The following is a 17,948-nucleotide window of genomic DNA, read 5'->3' as shown; positions in this document are numbered from 1 at the left end:
ATTTAAAACTTTTTAAAAACTCTAAATTTTGCTTTGAGATGCCTTGAATGATGTTTATGAATGCCCTAGGAAGCCCTATTTATAAGTGGGGAACTCTAATTTTAGTACAAAGTTGGAAAACTCTACAAACCACCTCATATTTACACAATTTTTCAAAATAGACTTCTCGTTGCACAGTTTGTTTAAAATAGATTTTCCGCTGCACAGTTTCTCAAAATAGATTTCAGAACTTCATAATACACTTTTTCAGAGTGATTTCAGGATTTTTCACTTCAAATCTTCGATTCTTTTCATTCATCACTTGGTTTTTTTGGATCTTTGGTATGCGAATTTTTTAATCTTGGTCTCCTAAGAGTTATCTCTTGCTTTAGTGATTCTTGAGCATCAAATCCATGCTTTTTAGCACCCTTTTTCAATCTAAGCTCTTAAATTCACCTTGCAATACATACATGAGTAAAATAGAACATTAAGCTGATTCATGTTTATAAAATCAAGATGTAAATGAGGAAAATTATGCAATATTTGAGTCTCAACACCCCACCCAAACCAATTCACCCTGTTCACCATACTGCCTGCTTGTGCCTAAACCACAACCCCTACCAATGGGAAACAGATCCATTCGATCGTGATCAAACATGGGTTCGAATCCGACGTCTTCGTCGGCAGTGTGCTGATCAACATGTACATGAAATGCACTAATTTGGACGCGGGGAGAAGGGTGTTTAATGAAATGCCCCAAAGAAACTTTGTTTCTTGGAACGCAGTGATAATAGGTTTTGTGTAGAACAAGGTTTACGACAAAGCAATTAGAGTGTTCTGTGAGCTTCTTAGGGAGCATTCAGCTGGGGCTGCGAATCAAGTGAGCTTCTCAAGCGTTTTGAGCACGTGTGCACAAGTGGGTGGTTTGAGTTTCGACAGGCAGGTGCATGCTCAGGTGGTTAAGCTTAGCTTGAAGTCTTTAACTTATGTTAGGAATTCAAGCGTTGACATGTATAGCAAATGTGGGTGCTTTGAAGATGCTTTGAAGCTGTTCAGTGGCTCTCAGGACAGAGACACTGTGACTTGGAATATCATTGCCATGGGTTGGGCCCAAAATGACTGCTTTGAGGAGGCTTGTAACTGTTTCTAGGTCATGAGAAGGGAAGAGATTTCGCCCGATGAGGTGTCATTCTCAACAGCCCTCCATGCCGCTGCAGGCCTTGCGGCATTGGATCAAGGGACTTCAATACATGACCAAATTATCAAAATTGGTTTCATAAGAAATCTGTGCATGGGAAGCTCGTTGATTACAATGTATGCAAAGTGTGGAGGCTTGGCTGAGGCATATCGTGTTGGGTTTATAACCCAACTTCTTCCTAATGTGTTGCTGCAGCCACTGTAGAGAAAACTAAAACTTGAAGAAGAAGAGAACTTTGAAGAGAGAACTGCTGCTGTATTTCGTATTGAATAAAATCGTATTACACTGCTGCCTTTTATAGGCTTTCTTATTATGTAAAATGACTAATCTATCCCTGTCTAGATACATCCTAGTGGCAGCTATAGAAAGAAAAAATCCAGAAAAAATCTTAATGAAATCTTAACACAGCTATTAGATTTAACACAGCTATTATAATCTAAACTTAGAAAAAATCTACCAACACAGCTAGCTCACTCGGATCTTGCATGCACAGCTAGCACGGTTTTGGATTTGCACAAATCCTCCACCGTATCCAATACTCCCCTTCCAACCAAAACCGGCTTCATTCCAAGCATTGATTTAAGTCTCCTGAATGTGTCAGTTGGCAATGCTTTGGTGAAGATATCTGCCACTTGCTCAGTGGTGTGATAGTATTCCAGCTTTACCAATTTCTGCTTTACTTGATCTCTAAGAAAGTGATATCTTGTGTCGATGTGCTTGCTCCTTCCATGCTGAACTGGATTTTTGGTAAGTTCGATTGCCGACTTGTTGTCCACATATATAACAGTGGATTTCTCCTATAGATGCTTCAACTCCTTTAGTAGAGCCAGATCGTCTCACATACAGTGGATGAAGCTGCTACGTACTCAGCTTCACATATGGACAGGGCGACCACACTCTACTTCTTTGAATTCCATGTGAATGTTGTCGTTCCGAGATAGAATACATAGCCAGTAGTGCTCTTTCTCTCATCTTGGTCACCTCCCCAATAACTGTATGAATATCCATACAGCATTGCTTCATCATCGTATGGATAAAAGAGACTGAATTCAATAGTCCCTTTGATATACCTCAGTACTCATTTTGTAGCTAGCCAATGTGACTCTTTTACGGCTTCCATATACCGGCTTAGAAGCCCAAGATGTAGACTATATCTGGCCTAGTGATTGTGAGGTACCTTAAGCTTCCGATTAGGCTCTTAAATAGGGTTGAGTCGACGTTTCTTCCTTCTCCATCTCTTGTGAGCTTCAGGCTTGTTGTAACAGGTGTATTTACGGCTTTACAGTCGACCATCTGAAACTTCTCAAGAAGTTCCTTTGTGTACTTCTGCTGAGATACGTAAATGCCGCCGACTTATTTCTTCACTTCAATGCCCAAGAAGAAAGACATCAATCCACCATCAGTAGCCTACTTTAATTCTTCAAACATCGCCTGACTGTTCCCAGTGAACAGCAGATCATCAATATATAAACAAGCGATAAGCATATCACCATGAGCATTCTTCTTTGTGTAGATGGCATGCTCATACGAACATTTGACGAAACCATTCTCTTGAAGATAACCGTCGATCCGTGTATTCCAAGCACGGGGAGCTTGCTTCAACCCATACAGGGCTTTCTACAGCCGATACACCTTGTGTTCCTCCCCTTGCATGACAAAGCTTTCAGGCTGGTCAACGTATACTTCTTCTTCGAGTACCCCATTTAGGAATGCAGATTTCACATCCAGTTGGTAAATCATCCAACTGTGATGAGCTGCAAGGGAGATAATCATTCTTATAGTGTCAAGGCGAGCAACTGGGGCGAAAAATTCTTCATAGTCTACCCCATATTTCTATTTATAACCTTTAGCTACGAGCCTTGCTTTATATTGTTCGATCTTACCATCGACATTCCGCTTGATTTTGTACACCCATTTGAGACCAATGGTCTTCTGACTTTTGGGGAGTGAGGTCAACTCTCATGTTCGATTCTTCTCGATGGCATGAATCTTTTCTTCCGTAGCGTTTCTCCAACATTCTTCATTCACAGCCTCCTTGAATGTGAGAGGCTCGTGGTCCGCATACAGGCAGAGTAAATTCACTTCCTCAGTTTCTGCATAGATGTCGTTGAGGCTTTTCATTTTAATAGGAGCCAAGGGTGAAGGAGAATCGGATAAAGATGTGCTGGATGAATTTTGATTTGATGAAGTACTTCCAGGAGAGATGGAGCATACTCCTGGACTTCTGCGATCTGAAGGGGGTGATGTGGGTGTCTGCTCTTGCTTCTCATGTCTCTCTTCTTCATATTCTTCAACCTCGAACTGCTTTCCTTTGGCCGAGTTTTCCTTATTCCATTTTCATGCTTCTTCCTCACAAAATACCACATCTCTACTCACCACCAGCTTATTGGTTAGTGGGTTGTAGAGCTTGTATGCCTTTGACTCTTTGCTGTAGCCGATGAAGATGCACTTCTCGCCACGATCATCAAGCTTTTTCCTTCTTGCTTCTGGAACTTAAGCGTAGGCGACACACCCATAGATCTTAAGGTGTGCCACGCTCCGCTTGTATCCACTCCATGCTTCTTGCGGTGTCTGGAATCTGACACTCTTAATCGGACACCTATTGAGCAGATAGGCATTACATGCAACTGCCTCTGCCCAGAAATTCTTTGGCAGACTTTTCTCCTTCAGCATGGTCCTCGTCATATCGAGGATGGTACGGTTCTTCCGTTCCGCAATTTCATTTTGTTGTGGCATGTACACTACAGTATGTTATTGCTTAATGCCATGTTCCCTGCAATATTCTCAAAAAACATTTGAGGTGTACTCCCCACCTCTGTCAGATCAAAGGGTTTTGATTTTAAGACCACTTTCTTTTTCAACAAGGGCCTTAAAATTTTTAAAAATAGTAAAAGCAACAGACTTCTCTTTGATTACATATACCCATAATTTTCTACTGAAATCGTCAATGAAGGTAATAAAGTATTTATTACCTCCAAGAGATATTGGATCTAATGGTCCACAGATGTCAGTGTGAACTAACTGTAATGGTTCTCTTGCTCTTCGAGATACTCCACTCGGAAAGGAGTTCCTTTGTTGTTTCCCAAGTGTGCACGCCTCACACACATGTTCTGGAGCTTCAATAGTAGGTAAGTCATGCACCATGCTTGATGAGAACAGAAGTTTCAGGCTACTGAAATTTAGATGGCCAAAGCGAAGATGCCACATCTAGGAATCATTCTTTGCTTTTCAATAAAAACACTTCTCAAGCATTGTGTTTATATGGAGAGGAAACATATGGTTCTTTGCCATCTGGACTTTTACAATCAAACGTCCATGCATATCTTTAATAGAAAGAGAAGAGTTCTCCATGTGTATGACATACCCTTTTTCAAGGAGTTGTCCGAGACTCAGTATGTTACTCTTCATGTTAGGCACGTAGTACACATTGGAGATATAGTTTGGAACACCATTCTTATGAAAGATTTGGATTTTACCTTTACCTTTCACAGGCATTTTTGATGAGTCTCCAAATGTTACATCGCCATGAACTCCTTCTGTGAGTTCCACAAAGAGTTTCTTGTCGCCGCACATGTGATTACTTGCACCCGTGTCGAGATACCATACATCTTGCTGATCACTACCTTTCTCTTATGTAAGGAGAAGTGTAGAGCTTTCTTGTTCATGACCTGATACTTCAACATAGTTGGATAGCTCGTCTTGAGTCACCGACTTGCTCCAGCAATCAGATGCATAATGGCCAAGCTTGTTGCAGTTATAACATTGGATGTTCTTTGTACTTCCTCGTCCACACATAGATCTATCTCTACCATTTCCTCTTCCACAGAAATTGATATTTTTCTGCTGGTTTTGGCCATGGCTTTGTTGGTATCCGCGCCCTCTGCCTCTTGCGCGATTGTTAGCAAAACGTCCACCACGTTGTAAACTTCCACGTCCACCATTGTTATTATTCGGAGTCAATCTTGACTCTAAAGCTTGTTCTATTGGCATGGTGTTGAGGGTCAAATATTGCATATTAGACCCCATTTATTAGCTGGATTTACAAGTATGATACTGTTCAACGCTTTATTTTTAATCATGTTGTGATGCAAGGTGAATCTACGAGCGTGGACTGGAAAGGACACTAAAAATATGGATTTAACTCGCTCGCATCACCAAGGCAGTGGATGGGACTTCCTGGGACCAAGATCAAGGATTTACACATCAGAGATCAGAGAAATTACAGCCACTCACTCCGAACAGGCCCGAAAAACGTCAAGAATACAAGATCATAGGGTTCCCACCATCTGATCGGCTCGAAACTTCATACATGGCCTGAAGAACATAAAGTAACCGTACATGTCGAATTTTGGCCGTTGGATCCTTGTAAGAGTATCCCAACGGACAGATCAGCCACTAAAATCATGATTTGGGGCCCACCAGATCTTTGGATATGTCTCAATTTTAGTCTCAACCCCTTAAATGAGGCTCTAAAGAGGATGGACGGAGCAGATTTGTCACAAACATCTCCGTGGGACCTACATGTACAGTGCATGTGCATGTACTTAAGTGCACCGGACGTACACCAATGCACCTTAAGTCGGTCAGCGTGCGTTGACCGACTTATCTTCTCAAAACACGAATAAGCAACCAGCGGATGCTCCAGCGTCCGCCGGTTCCTCTCAGTGGGGCCCACTCCTCTTCCAAATTACCAATCGGGACCGTCCATTGTGTGCATAGGTGGGGTATTTACCTCACTAAGGTGGCCTCTTGAGACCATGTAAGATGTTGCAGAATTCTAACTGTTAAATGCATGATGAACGGCGGAGTAGAAGATACGGTGGGCCACACTAAAATCAAGAAAAAGTGTACATTTCCAATTGGTTTTTTGCCATGAGTCGAATGAACGGAGTGGATTTACTTTATGACATTGTTCATGGGCCCCACCGACTCTCAATCAAAAAACGGAAAGTTCCATTTCTTCTGGCGTGAAACAGGGGTGCCGTTCGATCTCTGTGAGCCACCATCATGGTCCAGATGACTGATCTAGACCGTCCATGAGAATCACGAGGGCCATATCACTCATGCCTAGGTGGCAAATTTTCAAAAGGTCCCGGAGATCCATTTTTGATCATCCAAAAGCAAGATGGACGGTGAATGGATCTGGTACAATGGGCCATGCAAAATTTGAAGAAAACCCACCCTTCTTGACCAGTTTTTTGTCAGGAATCCAATGAACAGGGTGGATTTCTCTAAAAACTATACTGTGGGGCCCACCGATTGTCACAGCGTACCCTGTTTACGCAGGGACGCGCGTCCGTGAAAACCGGATAAACTGTGGGCCGTTCTGTGATCACTATCAGGGTCGGATCAGTGATCCGGACCGTCCAGAGGACTCTCAAGATAGGGAAGGTTCCAACCATGATGTCAGACGGGTAAGATAAATGATCGGCCACCTGAGACGATTCGTCGAATGCAAGTATGCGTATGGTTTTCTCTGTGCGAAACAGGAAGTCCAGCTCGGTTACAAACATATTGCGTAAAGAGGAGTGCGGAACCCCTTCTCATCACGCAGCCACCGCCTCCATCAGCCTATAAAGAAAGCCGTGGAGGCCAAGAGAGAAGATGGAAGTTTTGGAAGGTGGGCAGCCGTGGAGGTTAGAAGCTTGAACGTGGAGCAGAGAGACAGGGAGATAGAAGTTTGTTTTTTCTCTTTCTTTTTCTTTTTATTTGTTTTGTTTAAAGGGTCCAGCCCATTCATGTGTGGCTAACCCTCTTAGCTAGGGCTAAGAGGTGAAGCTCGTAGTCTGATGGGAGAGACTTTGCTTGTTTCTCTTGTTTAGACTAATTGATGTTGATTTTAGTTCAAATTAAAAGGAATACTTTCAGTTTTTTTTATGGTTTGTTGTGACTAAAATTACAATAGATCTGCGATGGCTTTGAGTATTTCTTCCTCCTTTTTATGTTTATGACGTCAGGAAGCCATGTTGTTCACCATCGTCTCCTTGGCATGGTCGGATGACGGTACCCTTCCTAACCTTCATAGCATGTTGATTGGTTGGTAATTAGTTTAATTCTATTATTTGCTTTGTCTCCTGGGCATGGTTTGGTGATAGAATCCATTCTAATTCATATACCTTTCATCTCGTGAAAAACTAGATCAAGTAAGTTCAGTTTAATTTCCATAATTCTTGACCCAGGCATAAGATCTCCCTGATCTCTACAAATGAATCCTCTAAATCCCTAGTTTCCTTCTTTTGAATTCCTTAAGTTTTAGAGTAATATTTCACTATTATTCCTCAAAAACCATTCAATTTAGATTTCATTTTAGTCTAATTTTAATTCTACCTAGTTTCAGATAATGTACAGGTTTCAGTCCCTTGGGATTCGACCTCGGTCTCACTGAGTTTATTACTACATCACAACCCTATACTTGGGGAGTGAACACATGGAACTTGCATTCTTCTGCATTCGTTGCTCATGAACTTGCAACGATCCCATCAACTCCTCAATGGAGAGTTTCTCAATATCTTTTGATTCTTCGATCGCCACAACCATATGCTCAAACTTGGTTGTGAGGGATCAAAGTATCTTTTCAATAACTCGGACATCTTTAATCTTTTCACCATTTCTTTTCAAATTATTGACAGTTACAAGCAAACGCGAAAAATAATTAGTAATATTCTCACCTTTCTTCATGTGAGTCGCTTCAAACTCGGCTCTTAATGTTTGAAGGCGAACCCGCTTCACTCGATCTACACCCTTGAAGATGGTGCCAAGGGTATCCCATGCTTGCTTGCTTGATATTGCTTCGACAATCTTTTCGAAGTTGGATTCATCCAACCCTTGATAGAGGAGAAACAAAGCCTTATTGTCTCTCTTCCTTTGATTTTTTACAGCGATATTTTCTTCATTGGTGAAGGCGGCTTCTTCTTCCATAGTGGGTTCTTTATACCCATCGGTGACGATTTTCCATAGTTCTTGTGACCTAAACAATGCTTTCATTTGGATGCACCATTTTTCATAGTTGTCTTTTGACAACTTAGGAACCTGCGGCTGAATTGTGCTAGCCATCTTTTCTATTTTTTAAAGGAATGACTGATTTTTTTGAAAAGTGAAGGGAGATGGATGAAATAAAAAATCTGAATATTTTTTAAAATAGATTTTTTTTTGGCTGAAATCTAATTCTTTTGAAACCAGATTTTTTGCTGCAATCTGAGTTTTTTTAAATAGATATGTGTTTGCTACAATCGGATTTTTTTGAAAACAGATTTTTTTGTTTGCTGCAATCGGATTTTTTTCAAAACAGATTTTTTTCTGCAATCTGATTTTTGAAAATAGATTATTATTATTATTTTTTTTGAAACAGCTTTTTTTTTTTTTTTGCTGCAATTTGATTTTTTGAAAACAGATTTTTGTTGAAAAAACAGGGAGTGCAGGACCTCCTTCTCACGACAGATTTGTCTTGGGTATTGCAGACCCAAAACAGGTAGTGTAGAACCTCCTTCTTACGGCTGATTTATCTTGGGTATTGCAGACCCAAAATAGGTGGTGCAGGACCTCCTTCTCACGGCAGATTTGTCTTGGGTATTGCAGACCCAAAATAGGTAGTGTAGAACCTCCTTATGGCTGATTTGTCTTGGTTATTGTAGACCCAAAACAGGTGATGCAGGACCTTATTCTCACGGCTGATGAGGCCCAAGGATTAGTAGCTTTGATCCACTTTGTTGGGTTTATAACCCAACTTCTTCCTGATGTGTGGCTGCAGCCACTGTAGAGAAAATTGAAACTTGAAGAAGAAGAGAACTTTGAAGAGAGAACTGCTGCAGTATTTCTTATTGAATAAAATCGTATTACACTGCTGCCTTTTATAGGCTTTCTTATTATGTAAAATGACTAATCTATCCCTGTTTAGATACATCCTAGGGGCAGCTATAAAAAGAAAAAATTCAGAAAAAATCTTAATGAAATCTTAACACAGCTATTAGATTTAACACAGCTATTATAATCTAAACTTAGAAAAAATCTACCAACACAGCTAGCTCACACGGATCTTGCACGCACAGCTAGCACGGTTTTGGCTTTGCACAAATCCTCCACCGTATCCAACATATCGAGTGTTTGAAGAGATCAAAGATCGTAATGTTGTGTCTTGGACAGCGATGATCGCAGCGTGCCAACAAAATGGGTGTGGAGATCGAGTCATCACGCTGTTTGAGGAGATGCTAGCAGCAGGGATCGAACCTGATTACATAACGTTTGTCTCTGTTTTCTCAGCTTTCAGCCACAACGGGCTCGTTGAGGAAGGATTCCGATACTTTGATTCCATGTTTAGAGTCCATGGTATGAGGCCCGTGCCTGAGCATTATGCTTGCATGGTTGATATCCTTGGTCGAGCTGGCCGGTTGGATGAAGCAAATAGGTTCATTGAATCCATGCCAATTGAGCCAGATGCAACAGCATGGGAAGCTTTGTTAGGGGCTTGCAGGAACTACGGGAATCTGGAAATGGGAAGAGAGAGTTGTGGAGAGGCTGATCGCAATTGAACCAGATAATCCAGGAAACTACATTCTGCTTTCAAACATCTATACAAGCTATAGAATGTCGGAAGAAGCTAAGGATGTGAGGAGATTGATGCGAGTGAATCGGGTGAGGAAAGATACCGGATGTAGCTGGATCGACATTCAGAACACTACCTACGTATTTACAGTGCATGACAAATCACATTCTAAGACACATGAGATCTATGCGATGTTGGACAAGTTAGCAGAACTAGTGAAGATGAATGGGTATATGACAAAAACCCAATTCGCCATCAATAGTGCTGGAGAGTACAAGGAGAAGAGCTTGTGGTATCACGACGAGAAACTAGCACTTGCATTTGGTTTAATAAGCGTGCCAGTTGGCACCCCAATTCGGATAAAGAAGAATCTAGGGACTGGTGGCGATTGCCACACGGTTATGAAGCTTGTGTAAGAGATTTTCGCACGGGAGATTGTTGTTAGAGATATCAATCGGTTTCACCAGTTCACCAATGGTTCATGTTCTTGTGGGGATTACTGGTAGCCTCAATCAGGAGCAATCTTGTTGCTTGAATTAATATGAGTTTTCATGTTGATGATATTCAAAGGTCAACTTGGCTGATAACAACAGAACCGAAAAAAAAAACCCAAAAACTGAATCATCACAATTGTTGATCTTAAAAGTCAACATGCATTCCTGAGACAGCTCGATCGGGTCTTCTGAAAGTTTTCCAGCTTAGAGAAATTACTGCAGATATGAGCTTCAACAACCTGTTTGGATTGCGAATTGCATCAGTCATGTATTGTAAAAGCGCCATCATTATGATTTTACCACGATAAACTAAATATGTCACATTTTGGACAACCAACCGCACTAACTAGATGCAAAAGGAGTTGTTATGTTATACGAAGCCTTGTAACACTCCTACATCAGACTCTTACATGGAATGTAACACTCCTACATTCAAAACATGAACCCTGTTTCAACAAGTTGTCTCATTAATCGATATAATTATCATTCCACTACTTCCATCACCATCACATGTGAATAAGTGAGTTGGTCGTTAGGGTGGGCCCCACCATGATAGTTATGTAAAAATCCATCCTGACTAGCAAGTGTGTCAGTCCATGTTAGGTCAAGGTCTCAAAAATCAGCTTCATCCATATTCAGGTAGACCACATGATTGGAAATAATGGAGGCAATGCATAACCGCGAAACGGTTTCCATTAGTGTGGCCCAATTGAATCACTAATGGGTATATTTTTTTTATGCCATGGCCTTAAATGAATCTAATGGTTGATTTCATATAATTATCATGGTAGGCCATGTAAAAATCAAAACTGGACATCTCTCCCAGCTGTTTCCTTTGGTGTGCGCCACTAGAATCATAGGTCAGCTTGATTATTTGTCTCTAAGCTTAATATTGGACTAAATATCTAGTGGTTAGAGTGGATCAAACATCATGATGGGCCCATCAAAATCAATAGATACAATAACTTTTTCTACTCTTTTTTTAATCTATCTAAATAAATCTGTATAGTTGAGAGGGACGGGACTTTTGGTGGGGCCCACCGTGATGCTTATGCAAAATCAACTCCAACCGTTAGATGTGTAGTCCCATTTTAGGTCCAAAACCCAAAAAACAAGATGACTCGTGATTCATGTGAGCCACACCAAAGAAAATAGTTGTGAGAGAGACGTCTAGCCTTGATTTTTACTAGACCCACCATGATGATTATATGAAATCTACTCCAACAATTAGATCCCACATCAAAATTTAAGACTCATGCATAAAAATCAGGCCATTCATGATTCAATTGAGCCATACCAAGGAAAACAGTTACGAGGGGCGATCATTGCTTGAACACTAATTGCAATCACATGGCCCACTTGAATCATGAAAGCGTGATTTTTGGGCCCTTGGCTTAACATGAGGTGAGTCACATATTAATAAACATCACTTTGGGGCCCACCCAAGCAGCCGACTCATCTGTTGACTCATTTGCTCGCACGCCCACTTAACCTGACCGCTAACGAAATGTAACGCAAAGTAGTTGAATGATAATTGTATCGATTAATATGGTAGTTTTTTGAAAATACTTTTGAAAAAGATACTTAGAATGTAAATGCCATATTAATTTTAAAATAATTGAAAAAAAAAATCCTGAATATATATATTATGTATTATAGGACTGAGTTCAAACGCAACTAACCCAACCAAAATTTCAAGTTGAGGTCAACCCCAAGTAGCAACCTTACACATTACACTCCTACACATTCATAAATAACATGAAATACTCCTACATTCTATGTAGGAACTCTTATGTTTATTTGAACCCTTGTTTCCAATCGAAACACACATCACAACTCCTAAACAACGTGTAACCACTCTTACAAATATAAAAGATTTTCAGCACCCACATTTCCACCAGGCTTTGTAGTATGAGATCCCTCTTCCCTTCACACCATTCTCACACAATACAAAGTAGATTCCTACCCCACTCAAGATTCCTCAACCACCTTACATATTCCCACACATCATCCAATAGGCCTCACCAGTGTTCGAAATATCGATATCGCTCTATGTATCGCACCCTTGGGATACAGCTATGCATCGGTTATCGTACGGGATATATCGTTTATATCGTATAATTTATCATACTTTTTGAGAAATATGGAGAAAATGGTTGAATTTTTCAATGAAACTTCAGGGATTGTTAAAAAAAGACCTTAATACACACATTTAAATCATAATATCAAGACATGTATGAAAACATGACAAGTGCATTCAAAAGCAAAAGACATAGGCTGATCACATCAACACGTCGGATGGAAAATAAACATTCGGGTGGCCCCTATGAAGTTTTTAATGGTGGGGATTTAATTACGACTATTTCGTGTGGTATGGTCCATCTACAATTCGGATATGCTTTATTTTTAGCATCATGCCCTAAAATGAACTGTCAAAATAGATGGACCATATGGATGTAAGGCATATACATCATAGTGGCCCCACAACGTCATCTAGTGTCTGGGTTTGGAGAGCAGATGAGGTGAGACCTCAACCTCACCCAGGAGGGTGTAGCCCTTACCATGGGGCCACCTTGATGTATGTAATATGTATCCATGCCGTCCATCCATTTTTCCAAATCATTTCAGGGTATGTATTAGCTAAAGAATGAAGCAGATCCCATTATTAGGTGGACCATACCATAAGAAACTAAGAAACAGTGGTGATTTACTGTCCCACCATTAAAAACTTCTTTGGGCGCACCTTAATGTTTCCTTTAAGGGGCACACCGTTATGTTTGTGAGAAATCCACTCCATTCATCCGCTTCTCCTGATAATTTTAGTGCATGAGACCAAAAATCAGGTGGATCCAAAATTCAAGGCAGCCATATGAGAGGAAACAGTGGAGATTAAGTGACCACCATTGAAACATTTGTATGGCCACAAAAGTTTCGTATCAGACTAAGTTTTTTGTGTTTTCAATTCATCCCAGTGGGAATGACCTTATAAGTGGTCTGGATGGTATATAAACATTAAGGTGGAGGTAGGAAAATCTTTCTCCAATTTTTCATTTCGTATGGATGCCTTGAGTTTTGGATCCACCTTATTTTTGGTCTCATTTCCTAAAATGATCTATAAAAATGGATGGACGGCGTTGATTTCTAACAAACATTAGAGTGGGTCCCAACAAGCATCCCCGCACCGGAACTTGCCGTGAAAGGCTTTGGTAGGAAATCCACGTCCGGTTCTCATGCGACGCTGAAGCAGCGTGTGGGTGGGACCTGAAAGTAGGGCTCACCTAGATGCATGCACGGTATATCCACACCGCCCATCTGTTTTGCCATATGATTCCAGGGGCTTGTCAAAAAAACGATGGATATGCAAATTTTAAGTGATCGTGGACCACTCTACACGAAACAGTGGTTATTGACCATTAAAAATCCTTTCTGGGCCACAATTTTTTTGATCAAGGTTATATCTATTTTTTCCTTTCATCCAAGTTTGTGTGAACTTATCAACAGGTTGGATGGTCAATAACCATCGCGGTGAACCCTAGAAGTTTTAAATGGTGGGAGATTAATGATCACTGTTTCTTTTAGTGTGGTCCAGTTTAAACTTGTATCTACTTCGTTTTTGGGACCATGCCGTAAAATAATCAGTTCAAACATATGAGCGGCATGGATACGTAGTAAATACATCGAGGTGCCCCAAAGAGTTTACTCACGTACGAAATCTGCTTCCTAAATCTAGTCAAACAGTGAATTGGGTGGGACGATGACCGCGAGGCCACCTCGCTGTAACATCATTTTTCTACACTATCAATTCATTTTGACATATCATTTTTGGAATTGGCTAAAAAATAAGGCAAATCCAGATATGAGGTGGACCACACCACATGAAACAATAGTCATTGAATGGGCACCATTAAAATGATTCGGGGGTGTACAGAAATTTTAGATCGAGCTAATAATTATGTTTTCCATTCATCCAGGTACGTCAGACCTTATGAATAGATTGGATGGCAAATCCACATCATGGTGGGCCCTAGGAAAACTTCAATGGTGGACATCATTGCCACCACTCCTTCCCATGGTGTGCTCCACTTGAGCCTTATATCTGCCTAATCTTTCGGCTTATAGCTGAAATGACATATAAAAATGGATGGACGGTTTGGATAAAACACATACATCATGGTGGGCCCTACAGAGCACCTGACAGGACTGTCCATCTCGAGCTAACTCGATTCGCGCCCGTAAAAAGGGCTCGGAAAGTGATTTCGTCGAATTTCTCTGGATTTTTTCAAAACGCGATACCTTCATCATTTGCGCTTCGATTGAATGGCCCACCAAATGAAGCTTCCTCTTCTACAGGTACTGAATCCACCTTGTTAAACGGTTTTTTTTTTTTTCGATTTTCGATTTTTTTTTTTCCGGATATTTACGCTCCCGGGATGACAATATCTTCGATATCGCTGATTTTTTTATTTTTTATTTTTTATTTATTTAATTCTTAATCTCTTCCGAAGGTTTCGTATCGCTGGACTGCGATACCGATACTATCGGCCGATATCGGCCGATAGTATCGATGATATCAGCTTCCATTTCCATATCGGCCGATAGTATCGATAATATCAGCTTCCATTTCCACCAGGCTTTGTAGTATGAGATCCCTCTTCCCTTCACCCCATTCTTACACAATACCAAGTAGATTCCTACCCCACTCAAGATTCCTCAACCACCCTACATATTCCCACACATCATCCAGTAGGCCCCACTACCCCCCTTTCTCTCCTACACATCTAAATACTCTCATCAACAGCACCATCCAAACAAGAAACCCCAACCATGCTACCCAAATCCATGCCCAAATCATCATACATGGCTACAACAACAGCAGCATCACATCCATCCCTTCCCTTCAAAACAACCTCATCAACATGCTTGCAAAGTGTGGCCTCACCAATGCAAGCCTATACATTTTCTCAAACACCCATGATAAGAACATCATCACATGGACCACCCTCATCACCCACTTCTCTCAATCCCACAACCCCTTCCAAGCTCTCACCATCTTCTCCCAGATGAGGCATAGTGGGCCCCACCCAAACCAATTCACCCTGTCCACCATACTGCCTGCTTGTGCCCAGACCACAGTCCCTGCCAATGGGAAACAGATCCATTCAATCGTGATCAAACATGGGTTCGAATCTGACATCTTCGTCGGCAGTGCGCTGATCGACATGTACATGAAATGCACTGATTTGGACGCAGGAAGAAGGGTGTTTGATGAAATGCCCCAGAGAAACTTGGTTTCTTGGAACGCAGTGATAGTAGGTTTTGTGCAGAACAAGGTTTACGACAAAGCAGTTAGAGTGTTCTGTGAGCTTCTTAGGGAGCATTCAGCTGGGGCTGCGGATCAAGTGAGCTTCTCAAGCATTTTGAGCATGTGTGCACATGTGGGTGGTTTGAGTTTCGGCAGGCAGGTGCATGCTCAGGTGGTTAAGCTTGGCTTGAAGTCTTTAGCATATGTTAGGAATTCAATGGTTGACATGTATAGCAAATGTGGGTGCTTTGAAGATGCTTTGAAGCTGTTCAGTGGCTCTCAGGACAGAGACACTGTGACTTGGAATGTCATTGCCATGGGTTGGGTCCAAAATGACTGCTTTGAGGAGGCTTGTAACTGTTTCTGGGTCATGAGAAGGGAAGGGATTTCGCCCGATGAGGCGTCATTCTCAACAGCCCTCCATGCCGCCACAGGCCTTGCGGCATTGGATCAAGGGACTTCAATACATGACCAGATTATCAAAATTGGTTTCATAAGAAATCTGTGCGTGGGAAGCTCATTGATCACAATGTATGCAAAGTGTGGAAGCTTGGCTGAGGCATATCGAGTGTTTGAAGAGATCAAGGATCGTAATGTTGTGTCTTGGACAGCGATGATCGCAGCGTGCCAACAACATGGGTGTGGAGATCGAGTCATCACGTTGTTTGAGGAGATGCTAGCAGCAGGGATCGAACCTGATTACATAACATTTGTCTCTGTTCTCTCGGCTTGTAGCCACAACGGGCTCATTGAGGAAGGATTCCGATACTTTGATTCCATGTCTAAAGTCCATGGGATGAGGCCCAGGCCTGAGCATTATGCTTGCATGGTCGATATCCTTGGCCGAGCTGGCCGGTTGGATGAAGCAAAGAGGTTCATTGAATCAATGCCAGTTGAGCCAGATGCAACAGCATGGGGAGCTTTGTTAGGGGCTTGCAGGAACTATGGGAATCTGGAAATGGGAAGAGAAGTTGCGGAGAGGCTGTTCGCAATTGAACCAGATAATCCAGGAAACTACATTCTGCTTTCAAACATCTATACAAGCTATAGAATGTTGGAAGAAGCTGAGGATGTGAGGAGATTGATGGGGGTGAATCGGGTGAGGAAAGAGACCGGATGTAGCTGGATCGACATTCAGAACACTACCTACGTATTTACGGTGCATGACAAATCACATTCTAGGACACATGAGATCTATGCAATGTTGGACAAGTTAGCAGAACTGGTGAAGATGAATGGGTATGTGGCAGAAACCCAATTCGCCATCAATAGTGCTGGAGAGTACAAGGAGAAGAGCTTGTGGTATCACAGCGAGAAACTAGCACTTGCATTTGGTTTAATAAGCATGCCAGTTGGCGCTCCAATTCGGATAAAGAAGAATCTGAGGACTTGTGGCGATTGCCACACGGTTATGAAGCTTGTTTCAGAGATTTTCGCACGGGAGATTGTTGTTAGAGATATCAATCGGTTTCACCAGTTCACCAATGGTTCATGTTCCTGTGGGGATTACTGGTAGCCTCAATCAGGAGCAATCTTGTTGCTTGAATTAATACGAGTTTTCATGTTCATGATATTCAGAGGTCAACTTGGCTGATAACAACAGAACCGAAAAAAAAAAAAACAAACCAAAAACTGAATCATCACAACTGTTGATCTTAAAAAGTTAACTTTCATTCCTAAGACAGCTCGATAGGGTCTTCTGGAAGTTTTCCAGCTTAGAGAAATTACTGCAGATATGAGCTTCAACAGCCTGTTTGGATTGTGAATTGCATCAGTCATGTATTGTAAAAGCCCCATCATTATGATTTTACCACGATAAACTAAACACACAAATCGGCAGTCGAATTCAGATGTATTAGGAAAGAGATAAAGAAATTTGTATTCATTACGATTTTATATTGCATTGTAGTGGAAATCTCAAATCCAAACACACCAGTTTATAGATCTGATGATTTGACATTGAAGTATGGAAATGTGTCATCATTACGATTTTACTACGATAAACCAAGCTCAAGAATTGTCAGGAATTGTCGGTCAAATGCAATGTTTTCAGGAGTAAGGTTAAAGGTATTTGTAATCATTGCACAATTACAGTACATTACTGATGTAATAATCCAAACAGGCCCGTCAATTTTCTGAAAAAATGTAATCAAACGAAGAACATGTATGCAGGCGTAACATCTTACATTACAAAATATTGAAATGCTGTTAAGAAGAACAACTGTCACACAGAACAACAGAATCAATGGCTGCTGTGATGCCTTCCAGCATGGCAGCACCTAATCCACAAGATCTGAATCCCTAGCCAGCGAAGTTCGGCCACGTGTGAAGCGTGTCAAATACCCATCGTCTTTGTCATCGAGCTTCTTCTTCAGCCTATCCAATGTAAAAAAAACAAAAAACAAATATCATTCATGAAAAAATCAAATGAAATTA

General features: G+C 41.2%; 2 protein-coding genes and 1 pseudogene across 2 annotated transcripts; all 3 read left to right on the top strand.

The window, feature by feature from the left end:
* The first annotated feature begins 598 nt into the window (after positions 1–598).
* Positions 599–10,649, top strand: LOC131225939 (pentatricopeptide repeat-containing protein At2g03880, mitochondrial-like; annotated as a pseudogene).
* Positions 10,650–14,801: 4,152 nt separating this feature from the next.
* On the top strand, positions 14,802–17,476 carry LOC131225124 (pentatricopeptide repeat-containing protein At2g03880, mitochondrial-like). The gene has a single exon (XM_058220561.1). The coding sequence runs from the start codon at positions 14,851–14,853 to the stop codon at positions 17,026–17,028; it is 2,178 nt and encodes a 725-aa protein (XP_058076544.1). The 5' UTR covers positions 14,802–14,850; the 3' UTR covers positions 17,029–17,476.
* On the top strand, positions 15,127–17,028 carry LOC131225938 (pentatricopeptide repeat-containing protein At2g22070-like). Its single transcript, XM_058221549.1, has one exon. The coding sequence runs from the start codon at positions 15,127–15,129 to the stop codon at positions 17,026–17,028; it is 1,902 nt and encodes a 633-aa protein (XP_058077532.1).
* Positions 17,477–17,948: the final 472 nt, after the last annotated feature.

The sequence above is a fragment of the Magnolia sinica genome, chromosome 14 (assembly GCF_029962835.1).
Source record: "Magnolia sinica isolate HGM2019 chromosome 14, MsV1, whole genome shotgun sequence".
Taxonomy (NCBI): domain Eukaryota; kingdom Viridiplantae; phylum Streptophyta; class Magnoliopsida; order Magnoliales; family Magnoliaceae; genus Magnolia; species Magnolia sinica.
Note: the sequence above shows the minus strand (reverse complement) of the source record. Positions and strands in the feature narration are given on the sequence as shown.

Bases quoted from the DNA above. Each gene is read 5' to 3' on its own strand.
- LOC131225938 (XM_058221549.1), top strand. From the start codon at position 15,127: ATGCTTGCAAAGTGTGGCCTCACCAATGCAAGCCTATACATTTTCTCA.
- LOC131225124 (XM_058220561.1), top strand. From the start codon at position 14,851: ATGAGATCCCTCTTCCCTTCACCCCATTCTTACACAATACCAAGTAGA.